The 26,335-nt window shown below is 44.0% G+C and overlaps 1 protein-coding gene across 1 annotated transcript in view; it reads left to right on the top strand.

Moving 5' to 3' along the window:
• Positions 1-26,335, top strand: part of LOC310877106 (solute carrier family 35 member D3-like) — a 151,937-nt gene that overhangs the window by 108,443 nt on the left and 17,159 nt on the right. The window contains exons 10-11 of the mRNA XM_083790812.1: positions 3,044-3,143; positions 25,389-25,481. Coding sequence (XP_083646938.1) covers positions 3,044-3,143; positions 25,389-25,481 — 193 coding nt within the window. The remainder of the gene's footprint in view (positions 1-3,043; positions 3,144-25,388; positions 25,482-26,335) is intronic.

Here is a 26,335-nt window from a genome sequence, read left to right as displayed (position 1 = left end):
TTGGATACCAAATTTTTGGTGTCCAAAAAATGGCGCAGTGCAAACCGGGCGCTCAATGTTAACCCATTCTGACCGGGCACCCATTTTGGTGTCACCATCATGTTATGCTTTAGCTATTTAAAAATAGCAGATCTACAAGCTCATATCGCGCCACCGAGTGGCGCGATACGAGCTTGTAGGTCTGCTATTTTTGAAAAATCGAAGAACGACTGACATTTTTTTAGAATCTGATCTCAGGTCAGAATTTGGTTAATCAGACCAGTGTGTGTCCGGCGAAAACCTCGTATGAATCTGATCTCAGGTCAGAATGGGTTAAACTCCAGCGGCACGGGGGTTTCCCTCGTCATAAATCCACTGGTCTGCCTGCAGTCCCACCTCTGACCAGTAGGGCCGAGCGCTTCAACGTTTGGAGAGCCTCACTGGGGGGGCTTGGTCCCCCCTGTGTCATGGTTTGAGTATTTCGTGGCCATTTTGGAAATAGTTTTTGCTTTGCATTTGTGTTTTGTTTTCCCCGAACTCCTTGTTAACACTCTTACCTGCCAGTAAAAACAAAGTGGTTTTTGACTGGGAGGAGATGATGATATCCCAAATCACACCTATTTCAAACAAAGTGTTTTTTCGACTGGTCATATTTTGACAGCAGGAATTGCCTGTCATAATTTGACCCCCCTGTATTAGGATGTATTAGGATGTAGATATTCATTCATCAGCCCAATCTGCTTGGCACTATAGCGCCTTTATTTTGAAAAGGTCTGCCCGCATTCAAGGTGTAAATTAAACTCTGAGGCCCTCATTTATCAACCGTGCGTACGCCAAAATATGGGCGCACGCCGAAATTACCGACATTTTCGGTATGTATAATGTATATGGGCTACATGTAAAAAATAAATAAATAAAAATGTTAAGGAATACATGTGTCATATGAAATTAGTAGGAGATAAAATCGCGCAATTAAAAACAATGTTGCAAGAGATGCTTAAGCCATTTAAACAGTGTTTTGCATGAGCGCATACATGCGAGGATTTGGGCTGTCTGTGCTGAAATATTTCCATGACGGGACGTTGGAGAGTATAGTGCAGCAGCTGCTGCAGCTCAGCTGCGGAGAGTCCCAACGTGCAGGTATAGCCTACTGTAGCCTAATCTACAGCATGAAGGCCGATGTCTTTCTTACGGTATGTGCAATATAATAAACCCGACGCGTCGCTCGAATGCCAAATGTACCGTGCCAGGCTCCCAGCGCAAGTGGGAACTGCATCGGAGATATAGGTATATTACCCAGCCAGCCCATGCACCAGCCACATGAGGCTATGGTTTTGGCTGCACATTCATATAACAGTGACTAACGACTGCGAGGCAATCTAAATAGACTGGCGAACGTCGGAACGTGCATGGTCAGTTGGTCACGGACGGACCACTGTGATAGAGAAAGACAGACAGACAGACAGACAGGACAGGAGGAGCACCTGCAAAACAGCAGCGTGTGTGTGCCTATTTGTTATTTAATTATGGTTCACAGGTTCAGGTTTTCGTTCACTAATATATCTTGTTGTATATTAAATTAAAAATACTTTAATAATTTAATATACAACTAACAACACACAGTTAAAGTTGCAAATAGCGATATGTGCGTGAGGTGAGGAAGCGAAGCGAGAGGAGAAACAGACAGCTTTATTTAATGTGTCATGTAGGTGCGTGCGTGCATGACAGCAAGGCAAGCGAGGTGAGAGGGAAACAGACAGGGACCCTGCATGAATTAAATAAAGTTGTAGGCCTACCCTGTCACAGGGTAGGCCTACAACTTTATTTAGTTGTCTGTTTCTCCTCTCGCTTCGCTTCCCTTGCTGCCCGCCTCACCCCCCACACGCACGCTTTATTTAATTCATGCAGGTGTTCGTTCTTTATTTGTTTAACAACACACCAGTTAGTTGGGCTTGCAAGTTGCGTGTGCGTGCTGTGCGTGTGTATGAGAGAGGGGGGTGAGGCGGGCAGCAAGGCACTGGAGAAACCTATTTTTTCATGTAACCATGGTTTCAGGAAACGTATTGCCGTTGTTCATGTCGCAAAAACGAGGGCGAGGCTTGATTTCTTAGGGCGTGCCAGATCAAATTCAGCCGTGACATTTATTAACGTGAGAACAAAATTAAGGAAGGATCAGCTGTTTGCGATCACTTTATAAATGTGGCGACGTGGTTGTACTACGAAACCTGCACTCGAATCTGTGGCAGATTTTACACTCGATTGATAAATGAGGGCCTGAGAGGGCATACATAGTTTCCATTCGTGGCCCTCTGAGAGTCGCCGACCCATAAGTGTCACATTTGGACCCCTGGTGGTCCCCCAGGCCGGACGTTTAGAAGCAGTGTCCTTTACTGAGGAGGAGCTGAAAGGCAGATTGTTACTGAGGAGGAGCTTAAAGGCATTTGGCAGATTATTATGACTCATAGTTTACAGTCAACGCTGTAGGCCATTTTGTTGAGCAGCAATTGTGCACTTTATGTATAAAAACAATTAGGACAGAATGCAGGCAGACGTCTAAAGAATATAAAACAATAAAAAAAAACAACGCTCACACACACACACACACACTTAAAATCTTAAACTTAACTCATTTTCTGATAAGGACGACATTGGACGAGTTTTATTAATTAGCGTTAATAAGAGATGGTGATAATGTACAGCGCAATGGCACTCATAAAATCGCTGCAGTCCTGAAATCTTGATGTCCTCTGTCCTAAGTATAGTAATGCAAGTGTGTGTGTGTGTGTGTGTGTGTGTGTGTGTGTGTGTGTGTGTGTGTGTGTGTGTGTGTGTGTGTGTGTGTGTGTGTGTGTGTGTGTGTGTGTGTGTGTGTGTGTGTGTGTGTGTGTGTGTGTGTGTGTGTGTGTGTGTGTGTGTGTGTGTGTGTGTGTGTGTGTGTGTGTGTGTGTGTGTGTGTGTGTGTGTGTGTGTGTGTGTGTGTGTGTGTGTGTGTGTGTGTGTGTGTGTGTGTGTGTGTGTGTGCGCGCGCGTGTGTGTGTGTGTGCGTGTGTGCGTGTGTGTCTAGGTTTTGGGACTACAGCAGGAGCCAGCCTCTACTGGACACAATAGAACACCACTCAGAATTTGTCTGTGGATTAGACTTCAGTCTACATACACCCAACAAGGTAACACTCTCTCTCTCTCTTTTACCCCCTCTCTATCTTGTTCTCTCTCTCGTTCTCGATATCTCTCTCTCTCTCTCTCTTTCTCTCTCTCCTCTCCCTGTGCCTCTCTTTCTCTCTCTCTCTCTCTCTCTCTCTCTCTCTCTCTCTCTCTCTCTCTCTCTCTCTCTCTCTCTCATATTCTCTCTTCTCTCCCTGTGCCTCTCTTTCTCTCTCTCTCTTTACTCTTACAGGAAGTGTTTTCACGTTTTTCAGTAAAAGTCCTGTATTCAAAATGTAACTCGAGTAAAATGTGTACTTACCGTATCGAGTAAAATGTGTACTTACCGTATCGAGTAAAATGTGTACTTGCCGTATCAAAAGTTTAAAAAAAAAGTACTCTTTATACAGGAAGTGTTTTCACGTACTGCATAAACATTTGTCCTCTCTTGTGGATCAGTTATTTTCAAATAGACAAAGTATTTTCAAATAATTGTAGTGGAGTAAGAAGTGCAATATTTGCCTCTGAGACGTAGACATACTAAAGTGAAGTGAAACTATACCTCAGAATCATACTTACTGTAACTACATACTAAATGTAGATGCTTTCCACCAATGCATGGCCGCTTATCTCCTGAACCACATGTTCCAGCTGGCACACCGTAATGTCCCCAGGGCCAGGGCTGATTTACTCTTCATAGTGTACAAATAAGGCAACCAAATGGACCCCACGGGACCTTTAGGGTGTTCCGGACACACACACACACACACACACACACACACACACACACACACACACACACACACACACTAGTCTAGCCATCTATCAAACGGTTTTAATTTCAAAGACCTCAAGTTTAGCACTGTCCTGATGACTGCTCGGTGCAAAATGAAATTCACAATGAAAAATAAATAATCTTTTTGTGATGCAATGAAAATATAGGTATGGCAGTCGCTGGCACAAACTATTTTCAGCTGCACGTCAAATGACATATTAATTTCCTTGACGTGAAAAAGGTCTTTAGAACCAGTGGTTTGGGAAACGAGTACAAATACATGAAATAGAAGCAGCAGGGTGTTGAGTCTATAGCAGATGAACGTCCAGGGAGTTGTAGTGGCTGCTGTCCATGGTGCTGAAGACGCTGTCTGTTGTTCAATGGTGCTGAACACATTAGGAGCTCTCTGCTTGTGTACGGCTGGTGCCATATGCTCTTAAAATGTCCCCATGGTGTAGTTCACTCTCTCTTTTCTACCAAATGTACCACAGGAAATCGCCTACAATTATGACACGATAAACCTCGACCCGATGTACAGCAATGAAGGAAAATAGAACTTTAACCCATTCTGACCGGGCACCCATTTTGGTGTCAGCATCATGTTATGCTTTAGCTATTTAAAAATAGCAGATCTACAAGCTCATATCGCGCCACCGAGTGGCGCGATACGAGCTTGTAGGTCTGCTATTTTAGAAAAATCGAAGAACGACTGACATTTTTAGAATCTGATCTCAGGTCAGAATGGGTTAATCAGACCAGTGTGTGTCCAGTGGAAACCTCGTATGAATCTGATCTCAGGTCAGAATGGGTTAATGAAAGTGCACGTACTTGTGTACTTACTTTCTAACAGTACTTAGCGCCTGTTACCCCTCCTGGGGCTTTGGCCGTCACCACGCATCTGGGCCCTGAGCCAATCTCAGGTGCATCTGGGCCCTGAGCCAACCTCAGGTGCATCTGGGCCCTGAGCCAACCTCAGGTGCATCTGGGCCCTGAGCCAACCTCAGGTGCATCTGGGCCCTGAGCCAACCTCAGGTGCATCTGGGCCCTGAGCCAACCTCAGGTGCATCTGGGCCCTGAGCCAACCTCAGGTGCATCTGGGCCCTGAGCCAACCTCAGGTGCATCTGGGCCCTGAGCCAACCTCAGGTGCATCTGGGCCCTGAGCCAACCTCAGGTGCATCTGGGCCCTGAGCCAACCTCAGGTGTGGCCTGTTTTCTTGGCATCTGTCCTGCAAGTCTCAGCGCCAGGTGTTTTCATGGCCGTCCTCTCTCTCTCTCTCTCTTCTCTTGAGGGTTTCAGTGGAGGGACTGTAAATAACCCATTCTGAACGGGAACCCATTTTGGTGTTAGCATCATGTTATGCTTTAGCTATTGAAAAAATAGCAGATCTACAAGCTGGCGCGCTACGAGCTTGTAGGTCTGCTATTTTTGAAAAATCGAAGAACGACTGACATTTTTAGAATCTGATCTCAGGTCAGAATGGGTTAATCAGACCAGTGTGTGTCCAGTGGAAACCTCGTATGAATCTGATCTCAGGTCAGAATGGGATAACCCCCCCCCCACCCCCCACCAAGAAAGGACCAGAACTGCCAAAAAACTAAAAGAATTGTCCTGGATGGGAAACAAATGAAACCATATTCTGACCGTTTTTTTATTATTGTTCTGGAGTGGATTGATCCCTGATTGATTCCTATATTGATTATAAGGATTTATTAGCAGAGCGGGTGGGAATGGGTGGACGTAGAGGTCGGTCCTCAGCTCTCTTGTTACCTACATGGTTCTTCCCTGCTGTTTAGTTTCTTGGAGAGCTTCAGTTACTCTTGCAATATGCTTAAAGGGATTGTGACATTAAAAAAAAGGTTTTCTAATCTCAATTGCACCCAAAAAACATGAACTTTTAAAGGGATTGTGACATTTAAAACACATTTTTGTAGATTTTTTGGCTTTTTTGGCTTTTCTTGACATCAATGTCACCAAAAAAAAACGAAGTTTGAACATTCAGTGTATTCTCTGCTTTCTGGACTTCTGTGAATAATTATGCAAAAATGTCTCATCTGGTTGGACGGCAGAGATATACGTAGATCTCCGCTAAAGCTCCGCCCCCTCCCCTCTGCTCCCTGCCTAGTGCCTACCCTCTCTTCTCCGCTTCCTCATTGTGATCGCGACTTTGTTTCTTTGTAATATTTACTAATAATGGCTTCTAGAGAAAAATCTATCTGCTCTGTTGTTGGCTGTGTCAATCAACACAAGTCCTTACACTGGATACCAACTGGCCTAGATGACTCTTTTATTTTTGACGATGACTTCCTACCAAGTTGTCAAAGTAGCGCATCTTGGGTTGACAGGAAAGGGGGAATTACCGACATCTACAGGCTAAAATAATGTGTTTTTCCATGGCTTTTCAGGATGAAGATTAGACATACACAAAAACGAGAAAAAAATAAATACTGGAGTGGAGTTGAGTGTTCAAACTTTTTAGACACGTTTGAAGGACCATGGCCAAGACTTTTAATGTTGTTAAAATTATGTTATAAATCATGTCATAATACCTTTAACATTCAGTAGATTTTCTGTGATCTGGGGTTTTCTGGCTCAAACAGGTGCTCTGATTTGCCGGCAGTAAGTGATGTAAGACCCTGCAAATCCCATATATGTCAATGGGATTTGCCAGCAGATGTCCCTGTTTTCACTGTGTTGCCTGTTTTCATTGTAGCTCAAAAGGCTTCCAAACCCCAAAGAAAACTTCAGACCACAGAAAATCCACTGAATGTTCAAAGTTCAGGTTTTTTGGGTGTAATTGAGGTCATAAAACCTAAAAGAAAAAAGAAAAATAAATGAAAATGAATGTCATAAAACCTTTAAACTTGACTTAAACTGCTGTAAAATTAAAGTGTGTCCTTGAATTTGACCTTTTCGAAAGCCGACATATACGTGTTCCGCATGGTGGCTAAACACATTGCTGAATCTGTACTTGTACTGTAAGGTGATTTATTGATTAGAAACCGTAATAGCTTTGCTAACTGTAATAGCTGGTACATTTCCCCATTTCCTTTTTCTCCTTGAGGCGCCACTGCTGAATGACTGGAGGCAGCACTGGGGTTACGGTGTGATCCATAAATTACACATGACTCTCACCCTGAATACATGTGTGTTTCATAATATGACCTCCGTTGTCTATCACGTTTTTATGTCGTACGACTCCGAATGTGTGCAAGGTTTCATCACAATCACAGCCCCGTTGAAGAGAAACGTTACAGAGTGGAGGTGCATGCTCTATTACCTTTCCCTGAGGGAGTTCCCAGCTAAATTGTTGATTGGGAAACAATTGGAACCACAGATGGAAACAAAGTCGACGTCGCATATGGGTCCATTTGGTTGCATTTTGGTTCTTCCCATAGATGGGTGCATTAACTCCAGTGGTTCCATTTGTACACTCTCTGAGTTATAGATAGATTCTTTATTTGTCACTGTGAATTTAATTTGTCATCAGGACAGTGCTATACTTGGGGTTTTGAAATTAGAACCGTTTGATAACCACCGCTCTATAGATGGCTAGACTCCCTGCAGATACAGAGTGTGTGTGTGTGTGTGTGTGTGTGTGTGTGTGTGTGTGTGTGTGTGTGTGTGTGTGTGTGTGTGTGTGTGTGTGTGTGTGTGTAGAGTGTGAGTGTGTAAACTCAAAAGAAAGTTTCTCTGAGCCAATAGCAGAGAGACGTGTGTGTTTGTGTGACTGCATGATGTAGGCTCTGGACGTGAACCCACGTGGCGTCACACCACGTGCAGGGTTTCCCCACAGGACTCACACACAGCAGGGGCACTAAAGGGTTTCTGTCACAGAGTCATTTACTCTGGTTTGGTCCTTGTGCCTGCGTGTGTGTGTGAGTGTGTGTGTGTGTGTGTGTGTGTGTGTGTGTGTGTGTGTGTGTGTGTGTGTGTGTGTGTGTGTGTGTGTGTGTGTGTGTGTGTGTGTGTGTGTGTGTGTGTGTGTGTGTGTGTGTGTGTGAGAGAGGCTGGTGTGGTCTGCAGCAGTAATGAGCTGTATTGTTAGCTCTGTTATCTGACATGTCATTATGGGGAGCTGCTCTGGAGGACACACGCATACACACACACGCGCATGCACGCACGCACGTGCACACACACACACACACACACACACACACACACACACTCAAGCACATTGTACAGGCTGTACCAGTGCGGATGGGGATTTACCCTCACATCACATTATGGCTTCTCTCTCTCTTTCTGTCCATCATTATCTCTGTTCTTTCTCTTATTATATTTATCTCTCTCTCTCTCTCTCTGTCCATCACTCTATCTCTGTTCTTCTCTTATTATGTGTGTGTGTGTGTGTGTGTGTGTGTGTGTGTGTGTGTGTGTGTGTGTGTGTGTGTGTGTGTGTGTGTGTGTGTGTGTGTGTGTGTGTGTGTGTGTGTGTGTGTGTGTGTGTGTCTCCCCTCTCTCTCTCTCTCTCTGCTTTAGTGACTAGTCCCTGACCGACGTGTGAAAATACAAGAATGCAGCAAGCAGCTTATAAAACCTTCCTCATGTCAGACTCAAATCTACTGACGTTTGTTTAACGGTCAGAGCTTAGCATGTGTCACTACGTTTGTCAGACTAACTTTAAAATAAGAGTGCCATGTCAAGTTATGGGAACGTAAGTGTCTTCTTTTATGGCGCAGCCCCATAATTCACAAGTAGAAGGTCCAGGTGCATGCCACATATAGGCTCTGGCCTGAGTCCCGTTCATGATGACCTTTGCTGCATGTCTCTCCCCCTCTCCCCCACCCTCTTTTGGGTCCATTTTCACTAATTCAACTATCAATAAAGGCAGAAAAGCCAAAAACAAATCATTTAAAAAAAGTCGCAAGTCGAGACCTGTAGGCAAGTAGAACGTGACTTGTACTTGCCCAACGGCAACCCGTGCATTGGATCCATGCATACATACAATACAACAAGTACATTCATACATACATAATCGAGGACAAAACAAACAAAGCTCTCCTAAAACTAGCCGCTCCCACCCCACCTAATCACCTGGAACAGATTGGTTCAGTCGTTGGTCATTTTACATCAAGGCAAAGCATGGTCTAACATTTTACTGCGCTCCTTTAGCACTTTGTTGTGAAGTGTAAATCTATCTCTGCAAATGGCTTTAAGGTTCGCTGATTATGAATAATCCTCTTCTCTTCTCTTCTCTTCTCTTCTCTTCTCTTCTCTTCTCTTCTCTTCTCTTCTCTTCTCTTCTCTTCTCTTCTCTTCTCTTCTCTTCTCTTCTCTTCTCTTCTCTTCTCTTCTCTTCTCTTCTCTTCTCTCCTCTTCTCTTCTCTTCTCTTCTCTTCTCTTCTCCTCTCCACTCCCCTCCCCTCCCCTCTACCTCTCCTCTCCTCTCCTCTCCTCTCCCTCTTCTCAGCTTATACAAAAGCAGGCAGCCAGTAGCCAGTGTGGTCTCTCGTCTTGCCCAGGGCAGCCACATGTGTCTGATGGATCACCCTCTTTAGTTAACTGCTGAGGCATTGGCACACACATTTTGTCCATGCATGTGGACTGATCCTGACACACACACACACACACACACACACACACACACACACACACACACACACACACACACACACACACACACACACACACACTCAAGTACAGAAAATCTATGCGTGATGCATGTGTGTGAGTTAAAATGTGGTCATATATCATACAGGAGCAGTACCATGACAGCTATTCACAAGTTGGTATAGAATATCCATTCCTGAACACACACACACACACACACGCCTAACTGTTATCACTGTCGTACACATACTGTAGTGCGGCATTTAGAAGTATTCCTCAAAATTCATGTGTCAGCTATCATTTCGCACTGCAGCAAACACGGAGGTTCTGACGGATGCTTAATGTATACGCTGGCCAAAAGCAGTTGTTTTTCTTGGCGAAGCGATTCATGTATAAAATACTTAATGTTTTGGTTGAGCAGCGCCGCTAATCAATGTCAAACGCTCTGCGTGCTTTGTAACAAGCTCTCAGGACATCACTGCTGTCGGGCAGAAATCTCCATATTATAACTTTTTGTGTTTCTGCTTCACACTACAGCGTCACACAAAAGCATAACAAATAGTAGATCCACAAGCAGTGTTGTTTTCATCCACTAAAACTGACGATTTTTTTTCGTCGAATACAGAAAAACTAAATAAAAACTAAGCCATGATGACTTAAAAAAAGCTCTGACTAAATATACTGCTGAAAATAGCAGATCTACAAGCTCACAACGCGTCGCAGCACGACACATTGTGAGCTTGTAGATCTGCTATTTTCAGCAAGTGTGAAATCAGTCATTACGACGGCATCAAGGCCTGCCAAAATACATTTTAGTTGACTAAATCAACTGTAGATTTAGTCAACTAAAATCTTATGTTATTTAAGTCGCCTAAAACTAAACACTAAAACATTCCAGGTGACTGAAATGTGACTGAAACTAAATGAAAACTATTGAAGAGACTATGACTAAAACTAAAATAAAAATTTGCTGCCAAAAACAACACTGTCCACAAGCTCCAAAGGTGACATGTTTTGAGTTTTGACATCTGCTACTTTTGAATCATGAAAAGTAACAGTTTTGGGACGATATCCAAAGCTTGTCTGTAAAAAAAATAAGCAAAATACTAAAAAGAAATATTACTTTCTGTGAACATAGCCCCTAGATCAGGCTTTAGAACCACAGTTACTCACTACTTACTAGTTACTTCACTTGAAAACACTTCTACACCCCAGACTAGTTTTTTAAGTTACTTGATTTTATATTTTGATATTTAATGTTCATTTTGATGGTTAGTTTGAAAATGAAAAACTCACCACAAATATAAATATATACATAAAAAACGAGATTGACTCTCAGTCATAACTGCCAGGTGCAACAAGCCCGTCTTCGTTCATTTCCGACGTTCTTCTGTTAGTTCACTCTCTGTGTTATGTAATTAAATGGTTGTCCTCTAGCTCCAGTTAGCTCATAACCTTACCTTAGCTTCTGTTAGCTTCTGTTGCCACTCGCTCCGAGTTATGGCGTTCAGAGTATGGGTTTTTATGCCTTTTAGACTGTCATTGGCTTAGGAGGTAGCCAATCATGACTAGGTCGCTAGAAAAGGTCGCTTGGAGACTGGTCATCACTAAAGTCATCTTTACGGTCGTCAGTAGTGGTGGGTTCAAATGTAGTCCAGGCGCTTTTTAAGCACCTAGCAAAAATAATTAAAAAGGTAATTGACAAAACACAGCCCCTCACAAATTAGAATGACAATATACAGCAGAACCAGAATTAGTCAGATGTCTTAATTTTGAATCAAGCAACTTAAAAAACTAGTCCGGGGTGCACACACATCCTCCTGTTTTCACTCTTTATGCTAAGTATCTTCCCGACATGTTGGTGACGGTTTTGAAGTGGTTCAAACTGTTCCCGTGCAGTGTTCACATTATCACTAAGTGGACAGGCGTGACTGCGGGGGCTGTGCCTGCTGCTTTTCTTAAGTCCCTCATTTTGTCCATAAGTGCCCATTTGAGTTCCAAGTGGGATCAGCCATAGCGCTGGGGATTTTACTGTATACTCACGGACACCGTCTTGAAGCTAAGAGATAATGGGTTTAATTCTTGGCGAATTGCATCACATCACACACGGCGTACGGTACAGTAATCCAAAATATCCTGGAATAATCCCTGTCTCTCGACCACTCTGACGTGCCCGCGGGACTCCCGTTGTCTCGGAGAGGCAGGATTCGTGCACGTCTGAAATATTTTTGTGTTTATAGTGTACTTTTAGTTGACTACATACTGTACCATACGATTTTAGTCAAGTTGATTTAGCTGAGTAAATATATATTTTGGTGTTTAAAGTGTCTTGCTCGTGGACACTTCAACACATGTAGACCGGGCTTCGGGAATGGAACCTTATAGAGGAGTGCTACTCAACCCATGGCCCGTGGGTAATAGTTATTTGCATTGTTTTGAACAAGATTGTAGGAATGTAGGTATTGTATTGTTTGTTCCAAGAGAAAGTGATATGGCCCCTTGAGTATTAACCACTTACTTATTCATTCACCTGTGATAATCTGTTCATTATAATGTTCTCTTCCCATTTTGTGAATGAAGACTCATTTTGTAACTTCATTAATCACAATGTTTTTGGTCACTGCGGTTTGGCCATATAGATGGAAATGTGGCTTTTTCCTGTGTGTTTCCTTGATGTTTAGACTAGTCATGTAGTCTGTTTCTAAACATTTCAGAATAATACTGACAGCTTGCGGCCCTTGGACTTTTGGAATTTTGCTGAGTGGCCCCTGAGCCACTGAGCCTGAGCCCTGTTATTGAGGGAACAACGGTTCCAAGTGTAAAAGCAGAAAGAACATTGTTTTACACGCTACAGTACACGGACCACACAGTGGTAATGTGTGGGGGAGGTTGGGATTTTGTTAAACAACCGTTATTTTCAATTTCCTCTCGTCTTTCTGCTCGAGCCTTTCTTCTGTCACCCTCTGCCCTCCTCTCCCCCCTTCTTTCTCATTAAATCCCTCATCACCTCTTTCCTCCGCGGACCATCCCTTTCCCCATGTTGCTCCCCCTCTCTCTTTCTCACTTCCTCTGGTTCTTTTTGCTGCAGTCTTGGCCAGGATGTGTGTGTGTGTGCATGCGCGGCTTTGCGTGTGTGTGTGTGTGTGTGTGTGTGTGTGTCCGTCCGTCCGTCCGTCCGTCCATTGTGGCCCGTTGTTAAGAGGTAATTAAGGGCATTCCTCCTCCCTGGCGAATGACTCACCGTTGGTTGGTTGGTTCGGCCTCTTCTGTTGTCTTATAGGTGCGTGGCGGAAAGCTTGACTGACAGGCCGGGCTGCGGGCATTCAACAACTGGCAATATTATATAGCTCTCACTCGCCTGGTGTTTGCGTATGGCGTTTGAGATGCTCTCCTCTCTCGGAATCACACTTAACCCCTGCTCTGCCCGCCCTAGATCCAAACACACTTAACCCCTGCTCTGCCCGCCCTAGATCCAAACACACTTAACCCCTGCTCTGCCCGCCCTAGATCCAAACACACTTAACCCCTGCTCTGCCCGCCCTAGATCCAAACACACTTAACCCCTGCTCTGCCCGCCCTCGATCCAAACCTCTGTGTTATGTTTTGGGGGGATTTTCTTTTTGCAGGGGAGATATATAGTCACATTTTAAACATGGAGGGCGGGGGAATAACTCCTGAGGAATACTAACGAGGCATAATGGGGTAGAGCTGAGGATATTGCAAGTGTCCCCCAAAATAATTGGCAAATTTTTTATTGATAACATTTATATATATTAAAAAAACTATGTAAGAAAAATGTTCTTCATAGTGAAGTGGTCAGATGAGATGGGTGGGCCACAAAGTAACACTTTCATGATTCTGAAGTGGTCCCTGACGCAGAAAATGTCCAGAACCACAGAGCTATTTTTTGGGACGACACTAGTATTGGCAGTGGATGTGTCCCCACTCTTGGCGGAACAGCATGTATTGCATAACCGAGGTGGCGTCCACACGTTTCCTAGAGGCAGCACGCCCGACATTTTAGCTCGGTGTGAACGGTAAATCATACATTAAAATGTGGTATTCCTCAGAGGACTGCTGTAGAGGTGAGACTCTTTATGAGAATGGCCACTGTGTAAAGAGGAGACTCTTTATGTGAATGTTCACTGCGGCAGAACCTCAATTCAGTTCTGTTTGTTGGTTGTTGTTTTTAAAGCCACAGTGCTGTGGGCCGGAGCCAAATCTCCATTACACACACACACACACACACACACACACACACACACACACACACACACACACACATACACACACACACACACACACACACACACACACACACACTGTCTGTATGGAGGAGATGAAAGAGCAACTATAGCCGTGTCATTCAGATGATAGCCGTTTATATCTAATCCTAATGAGGATGTGAGAGAGTGATGAGAGAGAGAGAGGAATGATGGATGGATGGAAGAAAGAAAGAAAGAAAGAAAGAAAGAAAGAAAGAAAGAAAGAAAGTTTTGAAAGTAAAACTACTTCCCAGAGAGGAAGTATAAAGATAAGAGGTATAGCGATCCTGGGTCCACAGGGAAACATGCAGTAATCCTGGTCTCTATACTGCCTCCCCCTGGCCAGCTGGGGTGCATCATGGAGGGGAAAGGAACTGGTGGAATAGCGTGTTCCTTCCACGCGCTACGTCCAACCAGGGAAACTCCCCCCTGTCAGGTGTAAAGAAGCAACTCGGACTCCTCCTCATGCATAGAAGGAAGCATGCATGAGGTCACTCCGTTGCTCTCCCCAGGTTTGCAGAGGGAGTGTAGAGCCCAGGATTACATTAGATAATTGACACTGGGTGAAAAAAACGGGTTGCCTAAATCGTACTTAGCAGGAAGGAAAAACAAGACGGGCAAAAGAAAAACACATCAATACAAGCAAACATGATATATTTATGTTATACACACTACACTATAGAAATATGAAGGGACAAAATAGACAAGTAAAAATATAGAAGGAGCTAAAAGAATTTGACGGTTATACAATTGATATAATCAGGCAGTGTCGAAGGCCACAGCAAAGAAATGGGTCTTTAGTAGCGATTTAAAAGCCTCTAATGAGGGAGCAGAGTGAATATGGAAGGGTAGGTTCTTCCAGAGCCTAGGGCCGGCCGCTGCAAAGGCCTTATACAATATAAGTTGTATAAGACCTTATACAATATTATTGTATATAGATGTGAGGAGACTTAATTTAACCTTTTTTTTTTAAGCTCTCTCTCACACTTACAGTATGCCAGTGATCACCCTCCCATGTGCAAATGCTGCCACTCATTTTTCCCCAAAGTACGGATGCTGGGGTTTAAGTGGTTCACTCTTTCCCCACCAGGTTTAAGCTTCTCTGCCACCATAGAGCTCTTCAGCCATAAGCCCTTATTTTGAAGAGCCACCAGCTGATTTGGTTGACATGCAAGTTACAAGTAACAATCAATCATGTCTGGGCCCTGGGGCAGCCGCAAGATATACTTTCGCATTCATCAGAAGTGCTAATATAGTACCGCGAGGTCGCAGGGATTTGTTTTAGCTCCAAAAACATCAATGTTCTGTATGATCACCTCAAATATAAGCTTCAATTCAGAGAAAAAATACAGCTAAATATCATCGCTAAACATAGATAGATAGATAGATAGATAGATAGATTACATAAAACAACAAAATTCAGTTTAGAGCTTCACCACTGGCATCAAATAAATAACCATACTGTACAATAACCCAAATACAATAGTGCTGGTGCAATGTAACAGTGCAAAGTTCAGTGCAAGACCAAGTCCATTTCCAGTACCCTTTTAATACTGTAGAGGGGGCTCGGCGATGGGGGGCGGGGGGCAGGTTGTTCATTCAGCAGCCTGACAGCCTGTGGGTAAAGGCTGTTGGTCAGTCTGTTGGTTCTGGACCGGATGGATCCATATCTTCTACCAGAGGGCAGACGTTGGAAAGGATGGTGTGCTGGGTGGAACTGGTCCTGATGTTATGTGTACAGTGTAGGCAGCGGGAGGTGAAGACTGTGGAGATAACTGGGAGACTGGTCCCAATGATCCTCCCTGCAGCCTTGACCACTCTGTGGATGGCCTGCTTGTCTGCCCTGGTGCAGCTGGTAAACCACAGCAGTAGCCCCATAGGTGAGCACACACTCTACTGCACAGTGGTAGAAGTTAATCAACAGAGCTTGTGGAAGTCCTGCCCATTTAAGTTTCCTTAAAAAGAAAAGGCGTTGCTGTGCCTTCCCCACGGCAGGGGTGATGTTGGTCCTCCAGGACAGGTCGTCGGCCACAGTCAAGACCAGGAACGTGAAGTTCGAAACCCTCTCCACCTCCTCATTTCCCATGAAGAGTGGGGAGTGGCTGAGATGTCCGGACATGCGGAAAGCAATAATAATTTCCTTTGTCTTTGATGTATTTAAAGCCAAGTTGTGATTGCCGCACCATGCCACCAAACCCTGGATCTCCCTCCTGTAGAAGGTCTCATCGTTTCCTGTGATGAGGCCAAGTACTGTTGTGTCATCTGCAAATTTGACTATGAGGTTAGATGGAGAGGAGGAGCAGCAGTCGTGTGTGAAGAGTGTGTAGAGAAGTGGGCTAAGCACGCAACCCTGGGGGGCCCCGGTGCTAATGGGCAGGGTGGGGGATATGTGCTTGCCAATTGCAGACCCAATTGCATAGTGTAGTGTTCAGTCCAAGTTCGTGTAGTTTGCTGTGGAGTTTACTAGGCAGGATAGTGTTGAAAGCTGAACTAAAGTCAATAAAAAGGAGTCTCCCTAAAGATAGTCTGGACGGAGAGAAAATATTCAATGACGTCACAACGTGGAAGCAAAGCGTTGCCATTATAAACTAATAACTCGTGCAATGTCGTTCTAGGTGATCTGTGACTTTTAATAAAACTCGTCCAATGTCGTCCTTAGCAGAAAATGAGTTAACTTTAACGTTTAGCTCTCAAGTCCCCCATTTCCTTCCTTCCATTTCCTTCCCACCCTTTCTTGTGAAACAACAGCATGGGACCAACGGCCATGCAGGTAATCTCTCTCCTCTCCACTACTCATCCTGGAGCAGAAAGCGGCAGAAAGCGGCAGCAGTGCAGGCTGCAGCCACAGTGCAGGCTGCAGCCACAGTGCAGGCTCAGGTTGCAGCCACAGTGCAGGCTGCAGCCACAGTGCAGGCTGCAGCCACAGTGCAGGTTGCAGCCACAGTGCAGGCTCAGGTTGCAGCCACAGTGCAGGCTCAGGTTGCAGCCACAGTGCAGGTTGCAGCCACAGTGCAGGCTCAGGTTGCAGCCACAGTGCAGGCTCAGGTTGCAGCCACAGTGCAGGCTGCAGCCACAGTGCAGGCTGCAGCCACAGTGCAGGTTGCAGCCACAGTGCAGGCTCAGGTTGCAGCCACAGTGCAGGCTCAGGTTGCAGCCACAGTGCAGGCTGCAGCCACAGTGCAGGCTGCAGCCACAGTGCAGGCTGCAGCCACAGTGCAGGTTGCGGCCACAGCGAAAGCCACCGTTACACTCGGTCGCGCACGGTCAGTGATCCCCTGCTGGATGCAGCAGATTTACCAGCTCTCGCCACGTGCTGAAGAGAAGAGGAAAAGCATGTCGTATTGCAACGCATTGCGACGTGTTCTGAGCTTCAACTGAGCATACATACAGTATCACTATACAGAGTATATCAGGACAACTGAGCATACATACAGTATCACTATACAGAGTATATCAGGACAACTGAGCATACATACAGTATCACTATACAGAGTATATCAGGCATACATACAGTAACACTATACAGAGTATATCAGGCATACATACAGTATCACTATACAGAGTATATCAGGCATACATACAGTATCACTATACAGAGTATATCAGGCATACATACAGTATCACTATACAGAGTATATCAGGCTTGATGCTGATTGCTTTGATCGTCTCTGTGAATTGCTGGTGAATAGCTAGGCTACTGTTTGTTCTTGCATAGATACAGAGGGTGTGTGTGTGTGTGTGTGTGTGTGTGTGTGTGTGTGTGTGTGTGTGTGTGTGTGTGTGTGTGTGTGTGTGTGTGTGTGTGTGTGTGTGTGTGTGTGTGTGTGTGTGTGTGTGTGTGTGTGTGTGTGTGTGTGTGTGTGTGTGTGTGTGTGTGTGTGTGTGAAGCATACTTCACTTCAACAAAATTAGGCGATCTACAAGGTCACAATGCATTGCAGCGTGACCTTCTACAGTTTAAAAAAAATCTGACTGTGTGAACTGAGAGGTGTGTGTGTGTGTGTGTGTGTGTGTGTGTGTGTGTGTGTGTGTGTGTGTGTGTGTGTGTGTGTGTGTGTGTGTGTGTGTGTGTGTGTGTGTGTGTGTGTGTGTGTGTGTGTGTGTGTGTGTGTGTGTGTGTGTGTTTGACCCCAATTAGCTGACTGCTCACTGTGAGTGTGAATGACAGACAGACAGACAGACAGACACATACATTAGGTTTGGTTGGAGTTAAACTTAGTTGCACTCCAGTGTCATGCACCAAAAATAGCCCATCCATCATCTCACCACTTGGCTTGTAGATTGGCTTCACGGCTATAGAGTAAAGAATGGCTAAAACAATTTAAAAGATAACCTGAGCAACGCCTCAACGTTATTCCCATTACAACTTTTTTTAATTGCATTTGAAGACTGTGTGAGGGAGTTGTCTCACAAGAATAGCGATCATGTGAGGATTGTGGGATTGTACTGGCGGTTGGCCAAGACTGTGGTGCAATTTATGCAACGAATAGATTACCCTATAATACGTGGATTAGCTTCGAATAAATGGATTTGATTGTAATGAATGTGTCTGCTGCTTCGCAATTAGGGAATGTAGTTATTGTTAGGTTGGTCATTTACACGTGAGAAAGTGCAGTATAATTGTACAATATGTTCTTGTTTCTGTAGGAAAATAAAGTAAACTATGGGATCACGGCAAAACCAAGAACCTAGCATCAGTCTAAACAATATATCTCCAATAATTATCTGTACATAGAAACTACAGGACGCCATTTAACTGAGACTCTTACTGGCACCGCAGCACAAAGACCAACCCAACCAGCCGTCGTTACAACATGTTGTGTCACATCTCCTGGTTTTGTGTGTTCACAGGTGGTGGACTGTTCGTGGGACGAGACAGTGAAGATCTACACACCTAGCTGTCTGTCTGCTCCATAGAACACACACACACACACACACACATGTACAAGAACACATACACTTGCATCATCAATCATCATCATCATCATCATTGTACAGACCGTTTTGGAGTACACCCTGAGGGGAGGTTCCCTGCTATAATGAAACACACATTATTTGTCACAAAATCAGAAATCAGTTTGCCGTTTTACAGGCGTCTTGGTTGTCCTAACTTAACACCTAATGAGCCTGATGTGGTCAGACTAACCACCCACATGGATATGAGAGAATTCACTCTGGCAGATTTGTCTGCTTTCCAGACCAACATGTCAGCTGGCTTTCACGTAACTCTCTCTAAAACTGTGAACAACATATGAACCACAAAGAACCCCAGCATCCATATTCTGTTTGTTTTATGTTCTCTCACGTGAACGAGAATGGACACTCATCTGGGTACGCATCGGTGGGTGGGCGGGGGTATGTGTGAGTGTGTGTGGTCTAAACGGGCACCTCCGCATACTGAATAATCACATCCATGTCATGCCTTTTTTCAAGCGAGCAATCAGTCAGAATTGATTGAAAATGTCACTCATTAGTCCTAGAGGACATTGACGTGGCTTAAATGTCATAGTTATCATCATATAGCGTTTTATTGATGCTGATAGAATGTGACAATATGTCAGGCATGCATAGAATGGTAATGAGAACGTAGAACATATTCACTTTACAGGAGTAAATATTTATCATTTTGATTTGATATTATATGATAATAGTGCTGCTGTGACTGGTGGAAATGAGTTGTATCACTTTTTGATTGATTGATGAGTTAAGCAAAAACGATGTAACCAAAATAACCAACGAATCCATCAAGTGTTGCCTTAAGGGCAATAATGGTTAATTAATCCATCATTAATTAATATATCTGATTTGAGATTAACACTGAGTGCATCTCAATCCATGCCGGTCCTAGTACATGTGACACATGTTATATAGATATGTGTTTACTTGTAACAACAATTTGCAATATATATATATATATTGGCATTCCTATATTGGGCATTCCAAAACATTTTCAAACATTTTTGGTGGTAACCTATTATTGACACCCTCTAGTTTTTTATTAATTTCTGAGTGGTGCAACCACTCCAAGGAACAGCAATGTCCGTGTTCACCTACGTATGTACCTATGTGTTGGTTAATGAGCACGAGTATGACTATTAGTAACAGTAGGGGCGCTGTTGTGCCAGAAACAGAGAGAGAGAGTGCTGCACTGTTGCCTGCTAATGAGAGAGAGAGAGAGAGAGAGAGAGAGAGGAAAAGGGGGGGGGGGGAGTTGCACCACTCAGTTCACACGGGTGTGATTTCTTCCCTGAAATGACGCCTCTGGTTATAACATTGATTAATCTATAATAATTATGCCCCATCATCACGCCGTGCCCCATAATTAGATATAGCATTGCCCCATAGTTATGGAGCATGCCATGCCTCGCCTACAATAACGTCAAAGTCTATCACCATTGTGAGTGGATATTTCAATGATCTCCCCCCCCCCCCCCCCCTCCTCTGCTGTCCCAGTACAGCCCTCAGGGATGACGGGGGGGACGGGACGGGGGGCTCTCCATTCAGGGACACATGTTTCTGACAGAGTGATTAAAAAACAATGTTTGTTTGTTTTTTTTTGTTTTTTTTTGAGAGGCTGTTTAATTTACGCAGACACGTCCCCTTGTGTCCTTTCCTAGTCCCTTCTGCTTCCATCCTTCCATTGTCCTTGTGCAACCCCCCCCCCCCCCCCCCTTCCCTCCTCTGTGCAGTATAGGATTCTCATTCTGCCCACGATGCTGTGATGCTGTAGAGTCAGTGAGGGAATCCTCTGCTCTGTCTGATAATACACGACTACGCTGTGTGTGTGCGTGTGTGTGCGTGCGCGTGTGCGTGCGTGGCCTACACTGTAAGTAGCTACACAGTAGTTAAATTAACTCCCAAGTGTGTACCAACATAATCAAGGTTATACATTGGTATACTGGGTACAACTGGGTAGATATTAGGTAGGATTTTTTACGGTATCCAACTTGACGTGTCCACAGGCCACGTACACCCCACAGTTCATTCTATTACCGTAATTAACCCATTAAGACCTGAGGCCGATTCTATACATCAAAAATAACGGTAGTGGGTCGCACACAGCAAGACAGCAAGACGTTTCGGCTATCCAGCCTTAAACGTTTGTCCCTGTTCAAAAATGCTATAAATATTTTGGTGAGAGCGACCCCCTACCGTTATTTTGTATATGTCATATGAAGAGCGATTCTACACATCTAAATCAGTAGTTCTCACACTTTCAAAAATGTTCAAAAATAGCAGATGAGCAGCTGTGAGCTTGTTGTAGATCTGCTCTTTTTGAATAGCCAACGCAAACAAAATCTAAAATGACATAAGAATTCAGGGCTTAAAGTTCTCAGTCCTGGGGACTGATTTCAGTCCTGAGGATTTCATAGGGGTCTTTTAATGGCATCAGTGCAGATTTGCAAAAAAATCTTTTTCAGTCTTGGGATTTTGTTTTCGCTTTAAAGGAGAATTCCATACTAAAAGGCTTTCTTACCTTTCTTTGTAGTTGTTACGTCCCCACCAAAGAGGTCCAGGTGTTATTTTGTGCAAAAGCTCCTTATTGGCTATTTCCCCTACCATAAGCCCTCAATGAATTGCATTGAATTGAATGGGGCTATGGGGTGTTGTACTAATTCGCTTATTTCCATCGCTCAAAATTATAATTTCTTTGTATATATCCTCTCTTCATAATGTAAATAATATCCCAAGCGGCACACTTTACTAATTCTTTCGATGGAAATAAGCGAATTAGCATAACACCCCAGAGCCCCATTCAATTCCCATTCAATGCAATGCAATTCATTTAGGGTTTATGGTAGGGAAAATAGCCAATAAGGAGTTTTTGCACAAAAAAACACCTGGACCTCTTTGGTGGGGACGTAACAACTACAAAGAAAGGTAAGAAAGATAAGAAAGCATTCTAGCATGGAATTCTCCTTTAAGCCCTGCATAAGATGCTTTGCCGGTTTTATAGGCTTCAACCAACCTGTCTTCATAAATGACATGAAGACAGGTTGAAAATGGGTGAAGACATCCTTTAAGTCAAGACATTGTGCCTTAACAATACATTAACACACTGAGAGATTACTGAAGATTATTACTCTTAAATGTATGTTTCATTATGTGTATGATTCTATAATTAATGAATTGTACAGTGGTATACAATTACATCTCTCTGGCATTTCTCATAGGCTATTTTTGTGATAATGCTTACATGTTCTGGGGAAATAAAAGTAAAATATCATCTGTAGGTTTTTGGAATTGTTCTTCTGGAGTTTTGTCAGTGTATAAAGCCACTTAATTTTAAACCCATACGGTGTTCCTCAAGGATTAAATACTATAGTATATTTTCTGTTTTCACTCTACTCTTTGCTGAAAATAGCAGATAAGCTTTTAGATCAGCTATTTTCTGATGCTATAGGGTTTACAGTAAGTTAGTTTTTTGGTTGAATATGGCTGGAACTTTCCAAGCTTCTCTCTCTCTGTCTTGCTCTCTCTCTCTCTCTCTCTCTCTCTCTCTCTCTCTGTCTCTCATATTTTAATTGTTGATAAGAGAGCATATCCATACATGCCACAGTGGGGGATGGGGGAGGCGATTTCCTGATTACACATTTAAATAAAAAGTGATTTGCATGCCTATTATGAATGATGATTTGATTGATGATTATATCCAGCCCACACTCTGAAGGTGGACTCCAGGGACTCTCAGGGCCTCTTAAGGGTCTCAGTTACTCAGCCAGGTCTGTAACTGAACAGCATACTCTCAGAGATATGGGGGGGGGGGGTCTTGAAATTATAATATTTGAGAACCACTGGTTTAAAAATAAAGCATTACACTTGTTTACAAGAGGGTCCACCGTTTTAAATTAATCATAACATTTAGAGACATACACTTCTATATAGCCAAAAACAGGAAATCATCATAAAGGAGGTAAAAAGGGGGAAAGAAACATACAGTGAGGGGGAAAGGGGTGAGTGGGGGATTCAGAATTTACGGGGACCAGTTTCAAATTGCAGCCGTCGGTAGGTGCCCTTTGAGAGCGGTTTTGAAGGAGTCAAGGGATTCACATGTCTTATAATGACAGTTGGTAGGGCGTTCCACATTTTTGTGGCATAGGAGCGAAATTAATTTAGTCCCTTGTTTGTGCCGAATCTGGGTTGCACATGATTTGTTGAACTCCCTCTGGTGTTGTGGGTGTGGACTTCGTTGACATGAAGGAAGTATTTAGACAGGTACATGGGTATCTTGGTGGTGTATCGAATCTTGTGGACCAGACCCATTGCAAGATGCTGTACTCTGTCATCGACCCTAAGCCATCCCAGCCTGTCAAAGTGGGCAGGGGTGAGGCTCCTGTTAGAGTCTTCAAAGTGTTTTTGTTGACCAGTGAGGAGATCCTGTATATAGGAATCTTGTTCTTTGGTTGACTTTTAATTACGTTGGTGGCCATTTTATCACCGGAAAGATTTGCCTCCAGGATGGAACCTAGGTAGGTCATTTCATCTTTTTTGTGTAATAATATTGTCACCCACTCTAACCAAGAAGCTTACTATTTGATCCAAAAAGAATGGATTCAGTTTTTCCCAGGTGTAAGGATAGTTTGTTATCAGCGAGCCAGGTGCAGATTCTACCGAGTTCATAGCTGAGGGCCTTTTAAACCTGCAGTTTGTACCTGTCCGAGACTAGCCTGGCTAATAAGCCAGACTCAAATCACACTGTCGTGTGGTATATACTGTATTCGCGTCTGGCTTTAGCCAGGCTAGTCCGAGACCAGCAGTGCTGAGTCATCTGCGAACAGGAACAAGTTGCAAGCTGATGTCATGACGTTTACATTATTAGGAACAGTAAAGGCCCTAGTATGCTTCCTTGTGGAAGGCCACAGCTCACTGGGAGGCGGGGGGGGGGGGGGGTCCAGCTTGACCATGCCGCAGTATTTGCCAGCATCCACCTTGTGTTTGATGTGGTCACTCAAATAGAGGAGGCATTTGTCAGTGGATTTTCGTACATTAATTTGTTTGTGGCAAGATACTTTTCAACCTGTTCATATCAGAGACAATTTTTTCCATTACTTTCGTCTTGTCTTAATTCACTGCACTGCATTATAATATAATTATGGGGAAAGACCATCGAAGTAAGTGCCCCCCCCTCTTCTCTCTCTCTCTCTCTCTCTCTCCCTCTCCCTCTCTCTCGGATGGAAAGGCAAATGCGGCAAACGTCATATTTCAGTGGTTTTCAACAAGTGGTCCTTGAGGGAGTTCCAGGTGGTCCCCCAATTTACATGATGGAGTTTGTAACCAAGTTGACCCTTACAGATCTTTTACTATACATCATGGAATTGTGGACAAAATCTAATAACCAACGACAACAAAAACAAAATATTCCTTATAGTAAGACTATAAGGAATATTTTGTTTTTGTTGTCGTTGGTTATTAGATCTGAGTGAGAGGCTCAAATGCAGAATAAACAATGGGCCTTGATGTGAAAAGGGACACATTCACCCCGCGCCGGGCCGGGCCGGGCCGGGCCGGGCCGGGCCGGGCCGGCACCGCGGTGGCAAACGGGCAAAGTGCTGCGAGCTTGTTTCATTTCAGCTTTTCTCTTCTCTCGTTCACCGTTCCGTTCTGTCTGCAGTGTCCTGTGATTGTGACACTTTACGGTTTATTATGCCCCAGAGATGATAACTAACATTAGCTTCAGACAGTGTGTATAGTCTACTTTCCTCTCTCACTCTACCCCCCCCCCCCCCCACACACACACACACACACACACACACACACACACACCACCACCACCACCACCACACAGCCATGTCCGTGATGAAAGAAAAGTGAGCATGAGAGAGAAAGACAGAGACAGAGAGAGAAATTGCGACTGAAGAAGAAAAGAGGGGGATACCCATAAGGAGAAGTGAACCATTGGCCTGCAATTTCAATTAAAGAGAGAGCTATACCAAACTGACGCGTCAGCAGAACCCCCCCCCCCCCCCCCCCCTCTCTCTCTCTCTCTCTCTCTCTCTCTCTCTGTGTCTCTGTCTCTCTCTCACTCACTCACTCCACTCCCCCGTTCCAGAAACCAGCCAACCGGTCTTTTTTCCCTCCCTCCTGCCTCTTTTCAAGCTGTTCGTCCGTCCGTCTATTCTCTCTCTCTCTCTCTCTCTCTCTCTCTCTCTCTCTCTCTCTCTCTCTCTCTCTCTCTCCTCCTGGCTGCGAGAGTAGCAGGGTTTTTTTTTTTTTTTTTTACATATTCTTTTTTTATTGAAAGCTACTGAACGCTGCATGCGGGTCGATTCGCGTTGGTTGGTGGTTACTGCATGCCACAGAGAGCCGTTAATAACTCGGACATTCCAACCTGCACTCCGCGCGCCCTTGGGGAGAGGACAGACAGGACAGCGATACTGCGCACCAAACCAAAACTTGTAAAACAAAAAAAAAAGAAGGTGAGGGAGGGGGAGACGAAATCCCCTATTGGGAGAAGAAAGACATCTCCCTGCTTTTCTTTTACTACGTGACTTTTATATATAATCTTTATTTCCTATAAGTCCTCCCAATTTATACACAATGGTGGTGGACGTGTGCTCGGGCCGGATGCTGGGCATCACGGTGGCCGTGGCGCACGGCTTGTTCTCGGGCAGCCTGAACATCCTGCTCAAGTTCCTCATCAGCACCTACAACTTCAACTACCTGACCCTCATCCAGTGTCTGACCAGCGGCACGGCGGCCATAGTGCTGGAGACCCTGCGACGCCTGGGCAAGGTCGACATCCCCCCGTTCAGCCTGCAGCTCGCCAAGGTACACAGGCTTTATGGACAGTTTGGTCTCTTTTCGGGACCCCTATATATAGTTTACCTTTTCTGTATTTGGGACGTCGGCTATTAAAGGTATATATATATGCATGTGGACTCGGCATAGTCATGATGATGGTGATGCAGAGAAGCTATAATCAACCTGTTTAATTCACTTTTAAGAAGTGGTTAAAACGCCTAATAAATCTGATCTCTTCCTGCACGATAGCTCATCTATACGAGCTGGCAAAGTTGCAATTATAAATGACATGTTGTGATCGAGCTTGTAGGCTAGATCTGCTATTTTGGGAGGATATATTGGAAAGCTGCATGTTGGGCTCAAGTGGCTCATTTCAATGACCCCTATAGTTTAATTTGATATGGTTTATTTATTTCTCTGTCTGGCCCAAATCTTTACACTGTTCATCCAACTCTGCAGAAGTTTTAATACCTTTTGGCTATAAGGGTTATCATTTGGGAGCCCCGCTGAGTAAAATGCTGTGTAAATTTTAGATATAAAGTGTTGACGATATCTCATCGAATTATTACCATGATAATCTCATCATGGTAATAATAGCCCAAACAAAAAAAAAACGCACTATTTTTATTAGGCTATTAATAAAAATTAGGCTATAATGACATGCTCAAGGTTGAAAGTGGAAGCATGCAAATGCAGTAATGCACCAATAAGTGAAAATGCAACACTCTGAGTTAAAGTATAGGCTATATAGGAACACTCAAGATGAGAGTACATTTTATTATACGTGGCTATATTATGTCCCATCAGCCATCAGACAAAAATAGTTTTTTTGCGCACAGTAATTGGGGGCTGGTTGGACACAATTATAATTAAATTATTTC

This window comes from Protomyctophum parallelum, assembly GCF_964188405.1.
Source record: "Protomyctophum parallelum genome assembly, chromosome: 19".
Classification (NCBI taxonomy): Eukaryota; Metazoa; Chordata; class Actinopteri; order Myctophiformes; family Myctophidae; genus Protomyctophum; species Protomyctophum parallelum.
The sequence above is the reverse complement of the archived record's forward strand: the minus strand, read 5'-3'. Positions and strand labels throughout refer to the sequence as shown.